The sequence below is a fragment of the Ursus arctos genome, unplaced genomic scaffold, assembly GCF_023065955.2.
Source record: "Ursus arctos isolate Adak ecotype North America unplaced genomic scaffold, UrsArc2.0 scaffold_33, whole genome shotgun sequence".
Classification (NCBI taxonomy): Eukaryota; Metazoa; Chordata; class Mammalia; order Carnivora; family Ursidae; genus Ursus; species Ursus arctos.
Genome location: NW_026623019.1, coordinates 4,227,466 through 4,251,190, shown reverse-complemented (window position 1 = coordinate 4,251,190; position 23,725 = coordinate 4,227,466). Strand labels below are relative to the sequence as shown.

Genomic DNA, 23,725 nt, shown 5'->3' with positions numbered 1-23,725 from the left:
ACGAAACAAATCTTAAGTTCACTCACAGTTTTATTTCTAAACATGGCTTTAGTTCCTTTGTCCATCACAGTCCTTTTGTTAATAGGATCGGATTGCCTCCTCCTGTTTCAATTCCATATATGCCGTGATACGTGACTGGTGTCTAGTATTTGCCTCTTTTATTTTTTTTAACCTCGGAGTTTACACAATTCTTTCCTGAATATTTCTTCTTGCATCTGAGACTCTCCTTACAAGATCACCTATTTTCATTCTGAAAACCATTCTTGAAACGTCCTCTTGCAGAGTCGGGATACTTCTTCTGAGTCCGTCTGTCGGTCTGTCTGGCTGTTCACTGCATCTCGGCAGGGGACACACTTGGAATCGGACAGTTACCGTACTCCCGCACAGCGAGGGGAGTGCCCGCACCCACGGGCTGGGCTGCTGCCGTGGAGGGGTCTCCGCTGGCTCCCACGGTCCTTGCTTTGGAATCTTCCGGTCACCTCTGCACCCTTCCACATTCTCTTTAATCTTTGGTTTCAGCACGATGTGTCTACAGATGGATTTACTTTTATTTATCCTGTTTGGTATTCTAGTATTTTCTCAAGTCTGGCCATTTCTTAGCTATTTGATTATCGCCCTTAATTATCGCCAACCTCCTGTTTTGAAAGTTGACTCAGACCCCTGTGCAGCCTCCTCCACACCATCCCTCCATGTCCCTGCTTTCCTTCCTCCCATGCGTGACTCTCCGTGCGTGAGTCCCTGCCACTTATCGACACACACTTTCCATTCCACTCGTGTTCTGATCACTTGTGTCTAATATCTGATCCAACAAGTCTTAAATTTCAATGATAAGATTTTCATTTCTAAACATCCATTTGGTTCTTTTGGAAATCTCAATCTCCTTTGTTGATAGTATCTGATTGCTTTCTCATGTTTCAATCCCAAGCCTTGTTTTTCCAACAGCTCACATATTTACTTTATCTTATGTTCTTAATGTATCCGTGATCTGGGATTTTTAGGCATCAGTTTACTCTGGGGTTTCTTCGGCCTCCCGCTTCTGTCCCCTGGGGCTGTGTAGCACTGACTGTGAGCTCGTGTGTGGTGGCATTTTATCTGTGGGAATCCTAGGGGAGGGCAGGCCTCCAGCAAGAATGTCATCTAATTCTATGATGAGCCATTGGTACTGCCAACCTGTGGCCATGCTAACTTAATTAGGACCATGTAAATCTGAACTCCAAATCTGTTGCTACCTGGAGTGCTAGCTGAAAGATCTGTCCTCTTCCACCTTCTCTCGGGGTTTGGAAGCCTTCTGAGACCTCCAACAATAGGGAGAGGTTTATGTTCCATAATCCTCTTTCGTGCATTGTGGGCCTTATCTGATTTCCCCTACGTGGCCATTTAAAAATGCAGTTGGGAGTGAGGGAGGGGAGCAAGCAAGCCTGGGTCAGCCACGGGGCAGTCATTTCATCAATCAGGTTAAACCTAACTTTAAGAAGTCTGATACTGTACTTTCAGTGAACGGGAAACATTAATCTGGTATTCCTATTTTGTCTTATTAGGAAAAAAAAAAACGGACATATGATTAGTTATTCACAAACAAAAATAGCTACCTTAACACTTTAGGTTTCAGATTACTTACACATCAAAGCTTATACCTTGACCTGGCTAGGGCATACTTTAATCTGTTCTCTTTCTAGAACTGTCTTGTCCAATGTCTGCCTAAGGTACATAGTTTAAGCAATAAAATTACAGTTTGCGCAGGGAAATTATATGGAAATCACCATTCACTCCGGGCGGCATCACAGTTGCAGTCATACTGAGAATCAAGGCAGTTCCCCTGTAATCCACAAGCACATTTTTGAGCATCAGGCAGAGAACCTCCCCAGTAAGTGTGTGTTTCATTGGTTCTTCCAACCCACCAGCTCACTGGGGTTCCATCTGAAAGACAAGTATGAGAAAGGTGACACCTACTTTGCCCCCCACTGCCTGCCTCCCCAGTATCGTGCTTTACTCCCCTCTATTTAAATCAGAGACAATTTTAGACGTGAGCAGATGTTAACTCCGCAACAGGATCATTTCTAAGAGGACTTCCAACTGTTTAAAAAATATTTCCATATCAAGACTTACGTTCTCACCATATGTTTTACTTTTATTAGAAAATGAGCAAGTGGTCCCTCACTCATTCAGGCATGATATTTACATATTTCTCTTGAGGACTCCAATCACATCATTTATTTGGACATAACATTCAAAGAAGAACTGTCATTAAAAAAAAAAGAAAGAAAGAAAACCAGAGTAATTTATACACTGAATCCCAAATCTGTTCGAGAGCCTAAAATGCCACTGAAAGAATGTAACGTTATGATGCAAAATATGGATTTCTTATCTATTAGCCAAAAACACTAGTACTATCCTGTCAAGTCTTAAAAGTCTCGTGGAGGAATGCACTTCTTCTTGCACTCAGTGGGTTAGCTTTGTATTTGGAAACCACAGACATGGCCCTGACAAGTCTCCTTCATGCCTGAGGCAGGTCCTGGGCTCAGGACAACTGAGGCCAGAAGAGCTCGATGCTTCAGCACAATGTCCTCCTCAGGGCAAACCCACAGCTCACCAACAGGGCCGGAGGCCGCCGCAGCTCCCCAGAGCAGAAGTGCAGGGCACCTGGGTGAGGACGATTAGGACGGAGGGCCCTCTGGAGGGCGGAGGGGAACTGCCTCATAAACAGAGAATCAGAGCGGGAGGAGAATGGAAGCAACCTCCATCAATCCCTCCATCAATCGGCCCGCAAAGATGCCTGTCCATTTCAGCATGCTCTCGCCCTCAAACTCTCAGGTTGTCCCCACCTGGCCCCCACGGGGAACCTGGAACGCATCCCACCTTCTCTCTAACTTACAACTGCCACTGCTCATTACGGCTCCCTGTTCGATGAGACTTCACCTTCTGCCGAGAGCCTCCCAGCCGGTGAACACACGGGGCCATATTCATTACCGCCCACCGCAGGCCCGCTGGGTGAGATGTGCACCAAGAAATCAATGTCTGCAACTTTTTTTTTTTTTTTATCCTCAGTGTGTTGAAAACTTATCTCTAGGGGGTGGAAGATCTTTTCAACTTAACAGATATTTTTCAAAACACCATTTTAAACATGGGATTATTCAACACTCATTCTTTTCATAGATGGAGGAGCGAAGAAATCATTGCACACAGATGCACAATTGTTTGTTTACATCTGAATTTTTCCTTTTCTCTATAGAGTAAGAACCAGCAAGTGTTGTTAAAGGTACAGAATGCATTTGGCTCCATCCGAGATTTCTTTGAGAAATCGAGAGAATTTGCAGAAGGAATCATTACGAACAACACAAAGAAGAAGAAGAGGCTGAAAGGGAAGGGAACAGGGCTCCCCAGCCTCCAACACCTCAGCCCTTGGTTGGCTGTCCTTCACTCTGGCCACAATGGCAATCCTTGTGGACCTCAGTGCTCACAGTATGGAGACTGAACAGTCTCCTGGAATCAACACGTGCTGTCCTTGAGTTCCCTCTTTAGCCCCCCAGAACCACACCCCCTGAAACCATCTACAGCACACAGACCTAAGAGCTGCTGCAGGAAAAAGGCCGCCGGACCCTAATGAGAGCTGAGGCCCACTGCCCCCCAGCAGCGCTCTTGGAAAACCACACGACCCAGGGCCTGCGGACACTGAGGCCCCAGCCCTGCGTTCTCTCCTCTCACAATTAACCCCGGGGTCCTGATAACGTCTGAGAATGTGAACACAAGGAAATTCTTGGGGAAAAAGTGGATTTCGACTGACATTCGCATTCCCAATCCACTCTATGATGCTCTTAAGCTCCCCGCTCTGCACATGGCAGCCGCCTGGTGTGGTTCCCACACGGCGACATTCTACTGAAGGCTGCCGGTGAAGCCTCCTTGCTGCCACTCCTCGCACTGAGGTGGCATCGTGCTGCGCACGCCCATTCGTGTCTATCGATGATGCACCGTGAACCAGTGCAGCCATTTCAAGGTCTACTAGGCTACACTATTTTAGGCCTACCTCATCTGCACCCTAATTAGGAGCTTCTGGAATTATGCAGGTCTGTGCTGAGTCTGTCTAAACGAGGCTTGTACTACAATTTCTCCAGTAGCAACGTATAAGAAACGCAACCACCTCGAGTGTGTAGATAATGAAGTCCCTCGTTTTGTCTCTTTAGCGGGTGTTTAACAAGTTTCAAAGCCTCTCCTCGTTCCATCTTTACCCCAACCCCAGTTAAAGACTTGGTTTCATTGCTGCTGTTGCTCTTTATATATTGCTATGGGAAGGACGACGATCAAGGAATCACTTGCAAATCAACTAGGGAGACACTGGCCCTCCGTATGGGGATTCTTTACTGACCCGGGTGGTGGCCAGGTTGTGGGACAGACCACACTCCAGTGTACATGAGTTTGCTCCCACATTCACTAGGTGGCATTGCTTTCTGACCCCGCTAGCGGCTGGCCTCAGCACTGCTCTGCCTCCTCCTCTTTTCCCCGCCCGACAGCCCAGCCCGCCTTGTTCCGAAGCACTGAGTTCCTCCCCAGGAGGCCGCTTTCCCCTTCCTCTGGGAGCACAGCAGTTTAGGTCAGTATCTATCCGGCAGGCATCAACTCACAGTAAGCACTAAGCCCTCTAGCGCTAACTACACATCCAGTACAGTGGAGAGATGCAAATAAGGAGCATTTGCTTCCCGCATTTTCTCGATGTTGTGCAATTAGGTCCTGGCGAGGTTAGTGCCTGAGTGCTAAACACTCTGAGGGATGAGTCCCAGGGCCGCGGAGTGACAGGTTTGGAACCTGAACTCAGAGGACCCTGACTACCGCCCCCCACTCACTCCGCTCCCAGATGCCTGATCAGCCTCCTGAAAGCCAAGCAGTGTCATGAGGGCAGCGGGCTTGCACGTTCTGACAAAATGAGGTATTTCAAAGGAAGAAAATATGAAACCAAAAAGAATTTTCAAGAATAGAATAGATATGAAAAATGAACCACTAGCAGGTATGTTGTGTGAGAGGAGCTGCGTGATACCAACATTGCTCCCTAGTAAATAATTACCCAAAAGACTAATTACATTCAGTCCATGAAAAAGAATCTCATGGAATAATCACCTCCAGATAACTAAGCCATGAGTGATGCCGGCCACCTTTTCTAAGATAAAACATTACCGAGGCGTCGCCGCCCTTCGTGGTGGATGAGCACCGAGCAGTCCGACAGCCTCGTAAGGAGGTGTTCATTGATGGGTTGCCCACTTGAGTCTGGGAAGACTCTTCACAGATCATTCACAGCTTTGAGCAAGGAGCAAACACATATTGACCCTGCTCTTCGCTCTGAAGAAAAGCATCTCTGTAACTTCCAGATTGTGACATGGGCGTTACGGCCACAAGTCCTCATGCACCCGTGTCAGGCCCCTGCCACCTGCAGGCACGATGGCTGATGCCTCCGACTACTCACCGTGGCCGGCTGAGAGCCTTGACTTCTTGCAGTGGAAAGCCAGCTCCTGTTGGCAGTGGTCCGCACGGTCAATGATGGCTTGGAGCTGGTCCATGCTGGCTGTGTACTTGAAAAACACAGGGTGGGGGCTTTCTCCATTTGAGCTTTTGACCCTGGCCAAGTGGGAGCCATTGTGCTGCACTGAGGTCCAGGTGGTGTCTTCTGGGCAGAAACGGGTTGGGAGGGAGGAAGGTTGGAGCAATGAAAAATAAATGTGAAAGTCGGAAACTTCTTTTATCTGAATTAAGGCTCTTACATTCGTAGCTATCAGATCTCTTTGAGACTGGAACCAACATAAGGGACACTGTTGAACTGTTAATAATGGGAACTCTCGTTACTGGAATTTGGTTTACCCTGAACGCAGTCAACATTGTCAGGGGGGCCAATTCTTAAAATTCCGTGTTATAATACTCAGAGTCATAAATAAAACTTTTTGTCCCTTAGTTTATTTCTTTCCATTACTGTAAAAAGAAAGCTATGTTTTTATTGTGTGTGTGTGTGTGTATATATATATATATATATATATATATATATATATATTTAATAAGCGTATTCATCATTGAACTGAACATCTTTTCCTCTGGTACTCAATGAAACACAAGAGACACATGAGAGGAATACGCAGCTCACGTGATCATGAAAAATGATAGGAAATAAGTATTCTTGACAAAAATTGACTGATCGTGTGTCAGCAACTCATTCAATGGCCAGAACTAAATAACGCAGCGCCTCGGGGTAGTTAATGTAACTATTTCTAGCAGTAACCACAGCCACACAAATGTCTGCTGGCGAATTCTGACATAGTTCGGTTACATTGATGACCTGTATTTTTTAAAAGAGATTTAAAAACAATGAATGAGCACTCCACAATGTTTAAAACAGAAGAGAAACATCTCGCCTTCTTTGACCTTCCCCCCAATACAGCTCCTCCCACAGTGTAAAAGGCCCATGGTTCAGTGGGTACGAGGCTGGCTTCAGGTTGTCCTAACTCCACCACACTTACAACATCAAGTCATGTAACTTCCTCCGTAACGTGCTTCTGGCACATATACGATCGGTCTACATATTTCCAAATTATAGGGGCTGGAAACAGTCATGTGAGATTTGTTCTTATTACTTTTAATGGTTACTACCTAAACAAGGTTAAAAAATCAAAACAATGCTACCAGGAACCCTCACAGCACTCCCCGCGGGACCCGCCACTGTCCTTCCCTGGGAAAAACCTAACAGCCACACTGGGGCTCACAGACCCCAATGCATCGAATACATCCAGAGATCCAGGGAAAAGAACCCCAAGGGCCATGGAAAGAACTCTAGCCTATGAAAAACATTGCCAAGTATTCAGAATCTAGCAGGAACAGGAACAGACTGTGAGTCAGCATGACTAATGCAGTCATACAGTCAGTTAGGGAAAAAGGCTTAATAGATCACCCCCTCTCTGCTCACTGAAGGGGCTGTGAGGGTTCCTATAGCAACATGAATCCCACAGGGGTTTCCCCCCCTTTAATCATGTTTTCACCAGACATTTTATATTTCAACATTTTCCTGGAAAATTACTTAAATGGACCTGGTGTTATTTTTTGCCATTACCTACTCACAGTCATGGTCAGGGTCTCTTCCATCAGAGGAAACGGGGTAAGAGCAGCCATGGAGAAGCCATGTGCTCGGCTGGGGAGTTCATCAGTTCTAATGTCGGTGTGTCATTTATTTTCATGGTTTATGGCACTAAGAAAAACGCTGTGGCTGAGTGGCTCATACAGGCTAGTGGTCACTATAATGGATTCCCGGTCTTGCATGGTTAAAATGTAATCAGAGAAATCTTTTTCAAGTAGAAGAGAAGGCAAAGCATGAACAGAACCTCAAAGCTGCCTTCTGAAAAAAAGAGAAATTTCAATGATTGCCCTTTCTAGAAATATTATTTCCAAGACCCCAAACGAGGGCACATTATGTTTCCCTGATGTGACACCACATAGGATTTTCATAGATTTCCGAACTGTAACTGGGAAGGCACCTTTGAGATGCAACGTAACCTCAGCTCTCAAGGATGAGGAGACAGACCAAGGAATTTAAGTGACCAGCGTGATGGAAAAATACCTCGCTGTTATTCACTGTCGTTTGAAGCACAAATGAGATCTGAGGACATTAATCATAATGAGGGAACATTCTGAACAGGATTTTTGAACTGTTGAATTAGACCACATCATATCGTATTCATCCAGCTCCGTGGAGCCTTTCATCTGCACACAAGCAGGGAGGCTGGCCGTGGCTCCTGGCCCACCATTCGCTTAGGCAAATCAACCTAAATTAATTTGACGGTTTGGTTTGGTAAGCAGGATATAAAAAAAATAACACTGACTCACCATATCATATGACACTCCTAGTTTCTCTTTATTTTGCCAAATTATATCCCCTTTGCAATTTGCAACACTTCCTACGCTGTATAATGGATCTCTAAACTACACCGGGCATCTTTTAGGGGAAAACAGGTGGTCGAATGGGGAAAAGAAACAGATCTTTATTTTCCGCAGTCAGGTAAATGTGAGTCCAAAGCATGCTCTGCTCTGCTCATTTTCATCTGCCTGAGAAAGAAGAAGAAGAAAGACCCCATCACAAGACACTTGATGCCTGTCTAGGTGGTCGGTCAGCTCAAGAGCTGGAAATTGATCTCAAGAAAGGGAAGGCAAAAATCCCCTTTCTCGCAGAGGCCTGAAATGAAGTCCGAGTTGGGTCCAAATACCACCCTTTGGAAATGAAGCCAGCTGCCTGCATCTCTTCCGACGGAAAAGGGGTGCTCGAGTTTAAAGAAGAGGAAGAGGTACGGCTCCGAACGGTCTCAGAACTCCACGGCGCTACCATCTGGAGGGAAACACCGCAACAGGTGGCCGCCACCTGTTACCCAGCCCAATGCTCCTGCCGCACAGAACACGAAAGGGAAGCCCAGGAACTCCCACTTGCCCAACTTCAGGAAACGATACGACGTCACCACGCATTTCTAAGCAACCCGGTGCGAGCCACTGGGCTTTCTGAGTAGGTCAAGTTCTCAAAGACTGCTGAGGTCCGTGACCTTTCCAGAGAGCCTCATGCACCCGAGCCTTCGCCTGTATGTCAAAGGAAAACACTCCTGGGGGGAAACTGAACTTCATCGTGGGCACCGATGTGCACATATGTGCACCCAGGGCTGGTGATGGCCAAGTGGCTGCTGTGAACGTCCAGTGGGGCCCCGAGGAAGATAATGGGTGGCTCCAATCCGCCCCTGACCTAGATCTTGGAGGCACGGCCCTGCCATGGTGTCTGTCTACCAGAGCCGAAGAGGATTTGACGTTTGTGTTTCACTGAGGGGAGCGTGGACTCCTGTAAACAGGCAGCCTCCGGGTCCTGGGAGAGGCCCAGGGGTGGTTCTGTCTCAGCCCCACCGCTTTGGGTCCCTCCCAATCGATATTTGCATTAGGGTCCTTATAAGGGCTGCCATTCTTGTCACAGTTGTGAGGCCTTGAGCTTTTCATGATTTACGTTAATATTTTCCACACAAGAAAGACAGTACTCTAAGACCCTGCTAGGCACCCCCAAGAGAATGTAGCTCCTTCATAGCCTTCTTCTCTTGGGATTTCAGAGGATGATCTTTTCACTCATAGGTCACACTAACTGCAGCTTTATGTGTCTGCTCGTTCATTAGTGTAGGCACCTGTTATTGAACATGGAAGGACACTTCCTCAACACGACTTACAGTCTCTTGAGGCAACAGATCCACGTGCTTGGCCCCGCGCCTGGCATCCCAAGTGCTCAATTACCGTGAAATGTCATTAGTGGCTCCCCTTGCATTTCAGCCCACCACACAGCAAGACAGCAGATTCATTCCTCAGACAGAACATTATGTATATACTTATAAAATTAGATATGGACGGAGAAGCATGTCATTGTCAATGAGAGACTATGGGTTACAATCTGTGCGCTTGGAAAAGTCGAAAAATTCTCTAAGCCTTCAATGCCGTATTTGGTAAATGGAGAGATGAACCAGGTGCATCGAAAGACTGCAAACTATTGTTTTCGCCATCTTCAAATGCCAAGGCGATTAACTGCTCCTGGCTGAGCCGCAGTCTGAGAGTTCTACTTTTATTGTTCGTCGAGACCGTTTGCCTGTCCACCCGCAGGCAGGGCCGTGCTGATGACAGCAGGAAAATGAACTTTCCCAATGTATGTGTCTTGTCTCCCCCTCGGGAGCAGTGACGGGACCTGCTCCGGAAGTGGTGCGTCCCCATGCGCGCTGGGTGTGTCTACTTTGGGACTCTCTTTAGAAGCTGCAGGAAATCAGCCAGAATGATGTCCCCTCAGTGGGAGCAGGAAGGATTCTTTCCAGGCAAAAGCCAATATAAAAGAGATGCACGGTCATGGTGGATGACAATCATCAAAGAGCGGCTCTTTTTTCTCTCTCTCTTTAGAAATTCTAACATTTCAACATTATAGAATTTTCTGTAAGAGATACTATTGTTACACAAAACTTGCCACGCATGACATATGATGATGCCATGCTTACTGTCTATCTCGGTTTTCCAGAGCAAAGCAGAGAACAACGAAATCACAACTCCTTCCAAGCAAAGAAAAATATATACTGCAGCAGCTGTGCATGTGTTCATGAAAGGAACTCTCCAACCCACACTCAGAGCCTTTTTTTTTTTTTACACGTTTCCAAAAAGCGTTCAAATATACAGGCACACCTCAGAGATATTGCAGGTCTGGTTCCAGACCACACAATAAAACATATCCTGCAAAACAGTGAGTCAGAAGAAGTTTCTGGTTTCCATTGCATATAAAAGTTCTGCTTCTACCATATTGGAGTCAATATTAAGTGTGCAATAGCATTACATCTAAAAAAATGTACATAGTTTTATTGAAAATACTTTATTGCTAGAAAATGCTAACCGTCATCTGAGCTCTCAGCAAGCTGTAATCTTCTTTGCTGGTGGAGAGTCTTGCCTTGGTGTTGATGGCTGCTGACTGATCAGGGTGGTGGTTGCTGAAGGTCAGGGCGGCTGTGGCCATTTCTTAAAATAAGACAACAATGAAGTTTGTAGCATTGACTGACTTTGCTTTTCATGAATGGTGTCTCTGTAGCATGGGATGCTGTTTGATAGCATGTTACCCACAGTAGAATTTCTTTCAAACTATCAACTAAGTTGACCCGATATTCTAAGTCCTTTGATGTCATTTCAACGGTCTTCACAGCACCTTCACCAGGAGTAGATCCCACCGCAAGAAACCACTTTCTCTGCTCATTCATCAGCAGCAACTCTTCTGTTCCAGTTGTATCCTGAGATCGCAGCAGTTCCGTCCCATCTTCAGACTCCACTTCTACTTCTAGTTCTCTTGCTATTTCCACCGCTTCTGCAGTGGCCTCTTCCTCTGAAGTCCTGAACCCCTCGAAGCCATCCGTAAAGACTGGAATCAACTTCTTCCAAATTCCTACTAATGTTGATATTCTGATCTCTCCCCGTGAATCATGAATGTTCTTCATGAAATCTACGATGGCGAATCCTTCCCAGAGGTTTTCAATTGACTTTGCCCAGATCCATCAGAGGACTCACTATCTACGGCAGCTACAGCCTCAAGAAATTTTATTTCTTAAAGAAGACGACTTGCCAGTTGAAATGACTCCTTGATCCATGGGCTGCAGAACGGATGCTGTGTTAGGAGACGTGAAAACAACACAAATCGCACTGTCCAACTCCATCAGGACTCTCGTGCGATCAGGTACAGAGTAAGTGATATGCGAAAGGAATCTTTTTTTTTCTTAGCGGGTCTCAACAGTGGGCTTGAAACATTCAGCAAACCATGCTGTGAACAGATGTGCTGTCCTCTAGGCCCTGCTGTTCCATTTACTCAGCACAGGCAGAGTAGATTTACTCTAATTCCTAAGGGCCCTAGGACTTGGGAAATGATAAATACGCACCTGCTACAAGTAAAAAGTCACCAACCGCATCAGCCCCGACCAGACGATCGGCCCGTCCTTGGAAGCTTTGAAGGCAGGCGCGGACTTCTCCTCTCCAGCCAGGAACGTCCTAGATGGCATCTTCTTCCTGTGGGAGGCTCCTGCACCCACACTGAGAATCTGCTGGTCAGTGGAGCTGCCTTCGGTCATGAGCTCGGCCAGATCTTCTGGATCACTCGCTGTGGCTCCCACAGCCGCACTTGCTGCTTCGCCTTGCACTTAATGCCACAGACACGGCTTCCTTCCTAAACCTCACGGACCGATCTCTGCTAGCTTCAGACTTGTCTTCTGCAGCTTCCTCCTCTCTCCCCGCCTTCCCAGAATGGAAGAGAGTCGGGGCCTGGCTCTGGGTTAGGCTTTGGCTGAAAGGAATGGCGTGGCTGGTTTGACCTTTTATCCACTAAACGTTCTCCACATCGGCAGAAAAGCTGTTTCACTTTCCTATTGTTCTTGTGTTCATGGAGGTAGCACTTCTCATTTCCTTCAGGAGCTTTTCCTTCACATTCACGACGTGGCTAACTGGCACAAGAGGCCTCCGCTTTCAACATGCCTTCCTCACTAGCTTGAATCATGTCTAGCTTTTGATTGAAAGTGAGAGGCGTGTGGCCCTTGTTTCAGTGGAACACTTAGAGACTACCGTAGGGTTATAAATTGGCCTAACTTCAATACTGTTGTGTCTTGGGAACAGGGAGCCCAAGGACAGAGAGGGACCTAGATGAGGAAATGGCCAGTTGGTAGAGCGGTCAGAACACATACAACACGTACCAATGAAGCTCACAGTCTTGGATGCACATAGTTAACGGTGTCTGAAAACAACCACAGTAGTAACACCAATGATCACTGATCACAGGTCTCCATAACAAATATAATTGTAACAAAATAGTTAGAAATATCGTGAGCATTACCAAAATGTGACACAGAGACACAAAGTGAGCTGGTGCTGTTGGAAAATGGTGCTGGTAGACTTGCCACAAACCTTCAATTTGCTTCCAAATTTTTGCCAAGTGCAAAAAAGCAAAGTGCAATAAAATGAGGTATGCCTATATTTAAAAAAGCAAATGCAAACTTATAATATTCATAATATGTTTAGTTAGCTGAATTACATCGGTCTCCCTCCCTAGTCTGAGGGTCTGTGAGAGAAGTTCAATCCCTCTGCTTACTCAGACACGGTGTGGCGCCAGGAAGCCCACAGCATAGCGGTCAAGTGTGGAGGAGGAGTGAATGAACGCCTGAATGGAATGTGTGACTGGAAAGGGAGGTGTCTGATTGTGCTGAGACAGGCACTGCTGCAGAAGACAGAGGTGAAAAACAGAGCATCTATACAAACACACAAACATACAAAGCATAGCAGCGTGGCTTGACTGGTGCCCCTTCCAGAGAGCGCTGTTTTTAAATTAATGTGAGCTGTATGTGAAGCAACTGGGCTGTCCTCTGTCACACCACGCTGCCGGCGGGAGGCCAGTCGCAATTCCTGTCACAGGAAGAAGGCTATTTAAGAAACACCGTGGCTTGGTTCGCATCCCCGTGATGGAGTCCATGGTAACAACGAGCAAGGAGTGCTGGGTTACTGACACATTGAGTCCATGAATCAGGATCTGAGCGGGGGAGTGGCAGGTGTGCAACAGACCAAGTCGTCGGTTTGTTCATCAAGCCCCCTGTTGATTCGTCTGAACCTGATGTGGAGTCACTGCTCCGCCTGCATGCCGTCTCCTCCCCGCGACAAGTGTTCCCATGGCGCCACGTCTGGGAACCAGCTTCTGGAGCGCAACTACGAACACAGCAAAGGACAACACGCAGGGTTTCAGGTGGGCACAGGCAGCCCCACTCTCCCGGGGGGAGAGCCATGGAGCTCACATCTCTCATTCCGCCATCCAAGAAGTTATGTTCTGTCTCTTCTGCTTAGAAAGGGGATCTGTTAACAAATGACACAAACAGTCCCTCCAAAGCAGTTTATTTTTTTTGCTTTTGTTGTTTTTATTTATTTATTTTTTTAAAGATTTTTATTTATTTATTTGACAGATAGAGACAGCCAGCGAGAGAGGGAACACAAGCAGGGGGAGTGGGAGAGGAAGAAGCAGGCTCCCAGCGGAGGAGCCTGACGTGGGGCTCGATCCCATAACGCTGGGATCACGCCCTGAGCCGAAGGCAGATGCTTAACAACTGCACCACCCAGGCGCCCCTGTTTTTGTAGTTTTTATACTAAAGGTACTAAAATTTATGCAGAGCATATTCCAGCACTAGATGCTTGAAGACTATTACCAAGGATATAGTTTTAGCCATTGGTTTAGAATTCTGTGTTTTGCATGTTTCTCCATTTGTTTATAGTAGAGGATACTTAATTGTCCACAGGCGTGGTAGCTCCATGGAGAAGGTGTACTCCACAGCGGACGTATTTCCAGGCTGGGAGAAGAAGACCAGGATCTCAGGTCTTCCACTGTCAATAATGAGGTTTGTCAGGGGGCACCTCATGGGATCCTGATCAGGAAGGACCGTTCCGATGTAACTCTGGTTCATTCCTGTATTTTCCCAGGGATCACCTTGCATTTTTTAAACTTTCGATTAAATACCTTGCAGTGTAGCTTCTGCAAATATCCGTTGTCTTTGGATCGGCCTCTGCCTTTCTCTGCCTTTAGCATCTTGCTTTCCTTATGGCTTTGAGTTTCACAAAAACCCTCGGCATTTAACATTATTTGGAAATCCTCTCTGCAGTATTTTTTAACTCCTGCTCCCCATCCTGCTTTGTGTGCACGTGTGTGTGTGTGTGTGTGTGTGTGTGTTTTCCAGGTTCCATCCCAATCCTAATTCATGGAACTTTAGAACATTTATCTCATCACATAAAATATACTCACTTCTGGAGTTTTCTGTTATGAAAGGCAACTATAAACGTCTCTAAAAAACTTAATTCTCCAAAAGGTCCTGTGATGCAATGATCTGTACTTAATGCTTGGTCAAAGTAATATGAAGACATACATCGTTATAAGTATGACTTGATAATAAAAACATACACCATACCAATCATTAAATTATCACCCCTAATTTTCATGAATTCCTACACACATACACATGCACACGTGCAGGCTTTAAAGCTCTTAAGACTTTCCAGGATTAGAGAGTTTGGCTGATGGTTCATTTACAGAATCACTGCCTTCGATACCGTCTTAAGGTATGTGGACGACTCTTGTTTTTGCAGCGCTGTGGTGGTTCTTTAAATCTCACCCACAGCCGCCTGTACAAACGGGAACAACAGGACAATGGTCCTGGACAGAAAAATGAAGACTGGCCCCAGAATTTTACATCTGCGTTGGCTTTATTTGTCCCTTCTGTGACGCGCTTTGCTCTCTTTCCATTTTAATTCTGGTGCACACAGAGCAGGCGGTGAAACCGAGATCTTCCGCCCCATGGAGGTGGCTTCTGAACTGTGTGTACATCAGAATGTCTTGGGAAGCTTCACAAAAGCACAGCTTTTCCTGGGACGCGGCCCCAGAATCTGTGCCTGCCCAGAGGAGAGCTGCCCCTCAGTGGCCAGTGCACAGGGGTGTGGGGACCCAGAGACGCCCCCTGTTGCTGTGGGATGCGGGGCAGCGTCCGTCAGTCACCGCAAAGCAAATGGGAGCCGGCTAGTCGGTTCAGTTAATTTGTAAGGCCACTCTCCACAGTGTATTTTTAGAAGTTCGTATTGCTGAGGATGTTACAGCCACCCAGTGGGCTTTCAGATGACACGTTACACTTGTTTTTATGACCAACAGGTCCTCGCTCACTAGACGAACAGCAGGCAACCCAAACTTCACCTAGTCACCGCGGGAATCCTGGTATTGCTTCTCAGACCTGCTTCTTCCCTGCTTTCAGGGCTCGGATCCAAACAGAAGACTGTCCTCCTCCAGGCACATCCCGTCCACCGATTTGGACTCTGACTTCCTCCCCTCCTCCGCTCCTCCGCTCCCACCTGCTCGGCGCCACCACTGTCTTGGCTCCGTTACGGGAGGGCCCCACTCTCCGGTCTACTTGCTCCCTCCTGGCACAGCATGCTGGGTAAAGGCCCAAACTGCTTTGCTAGTGTGAGTCCTGGACCTGTCACTTTCCAGCTTCATGACTTGAGGGCCACCCTCTGGGCCCTCCACCCGCGTTTGTCCAGCACACCAGGCTCCCCGGGGAGCACTCCCTCTGCTTGAAGGCTTGCAAAGGTTTTCGCAAAGCTTTTTTTATGTGGTTGGTTCAAACGTAACTTTCAAACTGAGTGCTTTCCTGATCCCTCTATTTAAAATTGCGATCCCCCCCACGTCTGTGCCCCGGGCCCCCCGCCGTATTCAGCTTTGTGCACCTGCTGCCCTGCGCCAGGCCACCCACTCCATTAGCTGCTCTCAGTGGTCTGGTTCTGCACACAGACATGCGCACTGTTCTGGGGAAGGGTATGTCCTACTTCACTCCCTACCGCGGTCACCGCCATGCCCTGCGCACAGTGGGTACTGAGGACAGAGGTGTTCAATGTTGTTAGGCACTTTTTTTTCAACTCTTCAGTTTTGTGCCCAGTTTTACTTGGGCATTTCTTCGAGTAACCCAGGGAAAGGAAAATGATTCACATCCTCAGCAGACAGTCTGCAAGGCCTTCGTCTTGTATATAAATTCACCACGAGGGTTAACCAGGAGATTTTACCTTTCCCTTCCTGTATTTAGAGACTCCTTCTTGCCTCGAGGATTAAAAAAAAAACAAAAAACAAAAAACAAGCAAACCTGGCTTATATATCATCAGATACTTTCCTGTGTTAACCAAAATCAAAAGCTGAGCATCTGTTCTTACTTTCTCTTTGCACTTTGACGATAAGTACTCTTCCCTCTGGTAGTGGGTTCACTTTGAAAAGGTAGCAGCAATGACAGGCAATCGAAACACATCAGTTATGTTATGAAATTGGTATTAAAACAAATGTCTTTGAACCAGTGGTACATTGCAAAGGCGTTTTATAAATACACACGAGGAAGGCATCCTGGTTATGCCTGGACCACGTGTCCACTTGGGATGATTAAAATATTTTTCTTTTATTATAACCACACACTGCAGACAATCAGGCAATTAGCTGTCTGTTATTCCTCTTGGCAGCAAATGTCTTTTTTTAATAAACGTGACCTCAGCCTTACCAACCCTGCCAACAGTTAATTATCAAGAAAACAACTTCAGTCATTGAAACCTTACTCATCTTTGCAATGTGCCAGCTGGGATCATTTCCACTTTTCTATGGATCTTGAAATTTTTCAGTGTGTAAGGAACTTTGCTTATAGGACAAAATACATGAAAATCTTTAATATGTCCTAGACTTCTATGATAATTGAGCCTGTGATTGATAAAAGTAGAATGCTTTATTGGGATGCCAGCATCTTTATTTAGCTTTCCCTGTTCTTGGCATTCACTTGAGCCATGATAATGCCAGCAAAACAAAGCAGAAATTGAATAAGTTGAAGGCCTGTTATAACCACTGGAGCCCAGAATATCTAGAAAGATCCCTTTGGCCGTTTCCTCACATACTTTATAGATCACACATCTTTCAATAAAGGCAGGTCAATATATTTATCTCTTACCATCACATTGCAATGTTTTGGTCAGTATCTATGATAAAATGCTTGCCCCAAAGCCCCAAACAGCCATACATGCCTCTGGCACAAAGTTGGGGGTAGTTTTGGGGCTGGAAGATATAATTGATCCAATTCAGATCAAACCATTTGATTCACCACTGCCAAAATGCTCAGATTTTATATATAAAGGGACAGTATGTATAAAAACTTCACCAGAACTTTCAGCCCATCAGAAACCACCATCATAAATTCCCCCATCAATAACTCCTTCCTTCTAGAAACTGCACCCCTACCGGAGTGCCATGTAGCCAGAGCAGAGAAAGCAAATTATAACCAAGTCATGGTTACCTGAGAACCATATACAGCTGACTCTTTCCTGACCAGCATCTCAGACTTTGCAGGGTCAAACCCTACAGTTGTAGAAGCACCTGCTAGGTCCACACCACTAAAGCACCACGGGAAGTTTTGTAAAGGAGGGTTGTTTCCTTTCTGTTGCTGAAATGTGATGTGAGCACAGAAGAGAAAATGTGGCTACTGACACACACACAGACACGGGTGTAAAAGAAGCGTTAGAATTTGCATCAATTCCATGGGCAGCTGTCATTCACCATGGTGGAGGCATTGGTCCTTCACAGAACTTGTTTACGACACACCTGTATCCATCCACCACATATAATTGGGTTTCTAGGGAAAATGAACCATTGCTTACACATAGGTGCACAGGAACACGTACGTTACTCTACGAAGTAAAACCTCTTGGTTTTGCACACAGCAACCAATTACACGAGCTTAACTGGCACAATAAAGCTTATTAGCGTACCTGTCATGTTGCAATATACAAGAGCAGGTCCCAGCGGGCCACTTCCGTCTGAATCGATATAGTAGAGCCCTGAGGAGTTTCCTCTGTGCTTGTGGGCCTCACAGGACTGCTCGTACAAAGCTGCAAAGGACAGGGATCTCAGACAAGGGCTGCAACAGGACGGATCCCTCCCTGTCGTTAATGATGGGATAATTTCCCCAGTGATACTCATTATGCCTTGCTCTCGTGGACATTTTCTCTAGGAGAGTGTTCCCCTGTGTCAATCAGGCAGCATGAAGACTCTGAAACTTGGAGCGAAATATTTTAAGAGGTATCACCGTGTGGATCTGAACCCTGCCTACTCTGGGAACAAGATTCTTTCCAAAACCATGGTAACTGGACTCATACTATGTATTTCTATTCTGCTTCATAATATCTAAGCATCTGACATGCACTGGCTTCGTCTCCGTAAGTGATCTGTTATTACCTAATAACTACATCGATGTATTAAATTACTCAGTAATTATACCCTCTGTTTACTTAAAACAATCTACACGTGCAATGCATTGTCTTCCAGATGAGGCTTATAAATCGCCAACTCTTCTTCATTCCATTTATAAGGTGTGTTTTGAAAAGAAATTTCCTTAAATGCTTTTGCAAAGGATGATTCAAGCAAATTGAAATTAAATATATGTACATATATATGTTGTGTATACATATATATATTTATTTATTTATATGAAACGTCTCTTGGTAATTTCATCGTATCCTGATTCTTAGTTGGATTTTTTTATATGTACACTAAATGTTTTGCTATCACAAGGCAAGTGATTAACATCTGCAGATGATGGACTTAATTAACGCTCAGAATAAGTTTAAATGACTAATCAACTGAGTAATACCTCCCATGTGCATCACTCATTTCCTTGACAGGAAAGACCCTTTGAAAACCTGGAAAGTGGCTAATGGCAGCCAGGAACGAAGAACAGTTGTGGTTGTGACACAGTGGGGACTGGATCTCTCACCCACCCTAAGGATGAGGCCTGGCATCCATGAGCACAGACCCAGCACGGGCCAGGCAAGAGCCACAGAGCAGAGTGACCCTAGCAGGAACAGAGGGGGCAGAGCAGGGGCCGAGAATTGATGCCATTCTACACTCACTGGATTATCTTCCTTTTAAAACTCTGCCTATTTCGAAGAATGAAGAAAATCCTAGAGAGGGGGTGGGGCAGGGCAGGGGGATTACTTTTCCCCCTTCTCGCGGAAGAAGATCAAAGTAACGTTCACTTGCCCAGGGATTTTGCAAAATAAAACATTCTTTTATAAAATATGGCCGAGCGTCAAGCGTGTCAAATAAGATTGGCCCCATCAGTAGCACACGAAGCACCAGCTACTCTGATGGCCCCAGGGACAATATGGATCGCCTTCCCAGACGTGCTGGCGTTTTGTCCCCTCGTGTTTATGTTCCCACAAATACATAAATATGCTCGTAACCACCTAGAAGAGGGTGCAGAGCGACAGACACAAAGTGATAACATGGTTACGTGTGGGTTGGGGCTGAACCTGCCTGGGGACCAAGGGTAGAGGAGGAAACGCTGGGAAGACACCTGCTCTATGTGTGAATGCAGACGCAGCCATTGGGCACTTACACCAAAAACTAACAGCCTCTGACCCCTTACTGCGGATTTGGAAATATCTCACCTTCACTTTGGTATACAGTTTGAGAACGACAATGAAGTCCGTTCAGTTATTAGACCAAATCAAATTATTAAGTCCAAAAGTGAAAGACCCTTTATATAACACCTGTGAATTTTTAAATCAGAGCTGTTTGGAATGATGTTTAAATCAGAGTTACTGATAACACTTCAGCAATCGTTCCTTAGTCATTGATTTTCTGTAGGTATCTGCTCTGTGTAAGACACCTTGCTAGGTGTGATGGGGAGACACTGTATGTAAGAGGCCGCCCCCATTCCTAGCTGCAACTCTGGACCAGTCACTCAGCCTCAGACTTTCCAGATGTCCAGCTCCTTCCAAACAAAGGGTTGTCTTGGCAAATTCTTACCTGACACCATAACAGCAAATAGAGATGCAGGTAGAACTGCTCTGGTTGAACTTATGGGATTTTTAGGACAATGAGTCACCTCCCTTTGTCTGTAAGAGCCTCCTGGCTCCCCTGTGGAACCCCCTGGGCTGGGGACTGGGTCTTCTCATCCCAACACTGATGCCTGCTTCTCTGGGGTTCAGTTCACATAAGGTTGGATACATGATAATCCATGTTCTCCCTTGGTGAATTTTCATGTCATGCTGTCCCTCTAAAGACCCAGAGAGGGTTGATGTGCTACAAAAGAGGGGACTCAGAAATGTCAGCAGTCACTCTGGAAAACAGTACGGATGGTTCCTCAAAAAGTTGAAAATACCCTCCAACCCAGCAATTGCACTACTAGCTATTTGCCCCAAAGATACAAAGGTAGGGATCTAAAGGGGCACCTGCACCCCAATGTTCATAACAGCAATGTTCACAATCCCAAACTATGGAAAGAGCCCAGATGTCCATAGACAGATGAATGGATAGAGAAGATGTGGTCTATATACATGAAGGAATGTTACTCAGCCATCAAAAAGAATGACATCTTGCCATTTCCAACAACACGGATGGAACTAGAGGGTATTATGCTAAGTGAAATAAGGCAATCGGAGAAGACAACTATCATATGATTTCACTCAAAATTGGAATTTAAGAAACAAAACAGAGGAGCATGGGGGAAGGGAGGGAAAAATAAAACAAGACGAAATCAGAGAGGGAGAAAACCATAAGACTCTTAATCATAGAAAACAAACTGAGGGTTGCTGGAGGGGAAGGAGTCGGGGGTGATGGACACTAAAGATGGCATGTGATGTAATGAGCACTGGGTGTTATATAAGACTGATGAATCACTAAACTCTATCTCTGAAACTAATAATACACTATATGTTAATTAATTGAATTGGAATAAAAGTAATTTAAAAAATGTCATCAGTGATACATAAAAAAGGAAAAAGTAGAATAAAAACATTAACAACAAAGGCCAATAATTAGAAAGCAATGAGGAATTCGGGGCTCTGTCGTAAGCTTCTAATAGGTAATGATTTAGGGGTCAATAAATTTTGGTTAGTTGTGAAATTGAGAAAATAATTCTTCAGGAAAGAGACTGGTGTTCAACATGGAAGAAATGGGATGGCGAGGTGGTCGCAAGCCCTGGCTGTCAGCTGTGTCACCACAGCAAAGGGCTGACCTCTCTCTTTCTGCAAGTGTACGGTGTGGAAAATAAAGCACTTACCTTCTAGGGCAGTTTTGAGGATTACAGGAGCTGAAACATGCAGAACTAGAGAGAACTGGGATCCCACAGGCATGTGGTAAGTTCCCAGTGCATTACCCGCCACCATCATCAAAGAGCATCAAGACTGCAAGGGACCTGAATGATTACCCGGCTTCTGGCTGACATCTAGAAACCCCACCATGTTAGTTCCCATCCTGTGCTCCTCTGGAGACTTTCCTCATTTGATTTTAGAAATACCGACAATCAGTAATTTGTCCTCTTTATTTTGGCAGACAGGACTTGAGAACCAAAGTTGGGTCCAACTCAAGAAACAGAACAATTAACACCATCATGCCATCTAGATTGCTTTTTGTATTTTTTGGGGGGGGGAGGTTGTTTGTTTGTTTTTTCACTTTTTGCTATATTTTATCTTCCTATACTTATTTTCCTTTGCCTGGTACTTTCTTTTTTTTTTCCTGTCCTATTTGATAAAACAGATTTCTGTAAGCTGCCTTAACATCACTAGGAAATAAAACTGATTAAAAATAAACTAGACAAGGGCACCAAGGTGGTTCAGTTGGTTAAGCGACTGACTCCTGATTTTAGCTCAGGTCATGATCTAGGGTCGTTAGATCAAGCCCCATGTCGGGCTCCACACTAGGCTGGGATTCTCTCTCTCCCTCTCCCTCTCCCCCTGCCCCTCCCCACGTCTAAAATAAATAAATAAACAAACCAGACAAAAATTTGTCTCTAAAATACCTACTTGTTGTTGCTTTCTAGCACACGGTTGCACAGATACAGACACATACACACCAAGTCACGAAAGGGAAAATAGAACTGCATGGAAATCCAAACAGTCAGGTGTGAGGCTTACAGGAATGGCAGGTCGCGCCCGTGTAGCCCGTGTGCGCACAGTCACAGGAGAAGGTGTCCCAGGACTGGGAACATTCGCCCCCATGTTCACAATAGCTGGGCAAACACCTACAAGAAAACAGATACACCTGCTATTTCCCACATTTGGTCAGGAGAAAATGTGTATCATAGTGCTAACCTGTTACAGTGAAAGATGGTACTGAGGTGCCTTCAGGAGAAGAATGAGACCAGGAACAAAACTTGCTGGGTCTGTCAAGAAGGTTTCCTCATGCAGTACTCACCACAGCCTAAGAAACCCACTAGATGCTACCAATTGTCCTATATTGGCAGCAGATAAATTTTCCACACATTGCGTTACATTAAAAAAATGTGTTTGCTTTTTCAAATAAGGCAAGATCGGTTTCATCCATGATCAGAGGGACAAAGTGCTAGCAATGGCCACAGGCAGCCACACTTGTTCCCCTCCCTATTTCCATGTCCTTGCAGTGGGACCTGCTGATCCTCCCACCAAGAGGCATAGCCTACTTCAAACTGGGTTGGGCATGGGACCTGCTCTGACAAATGGGGCATTAGCAAACTGATACATCAGAGGCTAGAAGAGTGTTTGGGAGGTGAAAGACCTGCACCCAGAAATGATAATATATTGATGAGAGAAACCAGAGATGACACAAACCAATAGAGAGACATGCTATGTTCACGGATTGGATGAATGGTATTGTTACAATGTCCATACTACCCAAAGCAATCTACCTATTGAATGCAGTCCCTATTAAATTCCAATAGTACTTTTCACAGAACTAGAATAAAAAAATCCTAAAATTTGTATGGAACTACAAAAGATCCTGAATAGACAAAGCAACCTTGAAAATGAAAAGCAAAGCTGCAGGCATCACAATTCCAGACTTCAAGTTATATTACAAAGCTGTAGTGATCAAAACAGTATGGTGCTGGCATAAAAACAGACACACAGATAGACACAAGAACAGAACAGAAAACACAGAAATGAATCCACAATTATATGGTCAATTAATCTTAACCAAAGCAAGGAAGAATATCCAATGGGTAAAGGACAGTCTCTTCAACAAGTGGTGTTGGGAAAACTGGACACAACATGCAAACGGATGAGACTGGACCACTTTCTTACACCATATACAAAATCAAATTCAAAGTGGATTAAAGACCGAAATGTGAGACCTGAAACCATAAAACTCCCAGAAGCAAACATAGGCAGTAAATCCTTGCAACATCAGCCTTAGCAATATTTTTCCTAGATATGTCTCCTCAGGCAAGGGAAATAAAAGCAAAAGTAAACTACTGGGACTACATCGAACTAAGAAACTTTTGCACAGTGAAGGAAACCATCCACAAAACAAAAAGGCAACCTGTTGAATGGGAGAAGATATTTGCAAATGACATATCCAATAAGAGGTTAGTATTCAAAACATATAAAGAACTTATACAACTTAACACCAAAAAAAACAAGTAATCCAATTAAAAACGGACAGACATATCCAATAAGAGGTTAGTATTCAAAACATATAAAGAACTTATACAACTTAACACCAAAAAAAACAAGTAATCCAATTAAAAACGGACAGAAGACATTAACAGACATTTCTCTAAGAAAGACACCCGGATAGCCAACAGACACGTCTCGTCACTCATCACCAGGGAAATGCCCAACGAGCTATCATCTCACTCCACTCAGAGTGCTAGCGTCAAAA

General features: G+C 45.2%; 1 protein-coding gene across 1 annotated transcript in view; it reads right to left on the bottom strand.

Annotated features, from left to right (window-relative positions):
* LOC113270144 (contactin-associated protein-like 3) overlaps window positions 1-23,725 on the bottom strand; it is a 149,332-nt gene that overhangs the window by 39,391 nt on the left and 86,216 nt on the right. The window contains exons 10-13 of the mRNA XM_044391241.3: window positions 22,003-22,109; window positions 17,854-17,973; window positions 5,450-5,647; window positions 1,761-1,917 (exon numbers count right to left, since the gene is read on the bottom strand). Coding sequence (XP_044247176.1) covers window positions 1,761-1,917; window positions 5,450-5,647; window positions 17,854-17,973; window positions 22,003-22,109 — 582 coding nt within the window. The remainder of the gene's footprint in view (window positions 1-1,760; window positions 1,918-5,449; window positions 5,648-17,853; window positions 17,974-22,002; window positions 22,110-23,725) is intronic.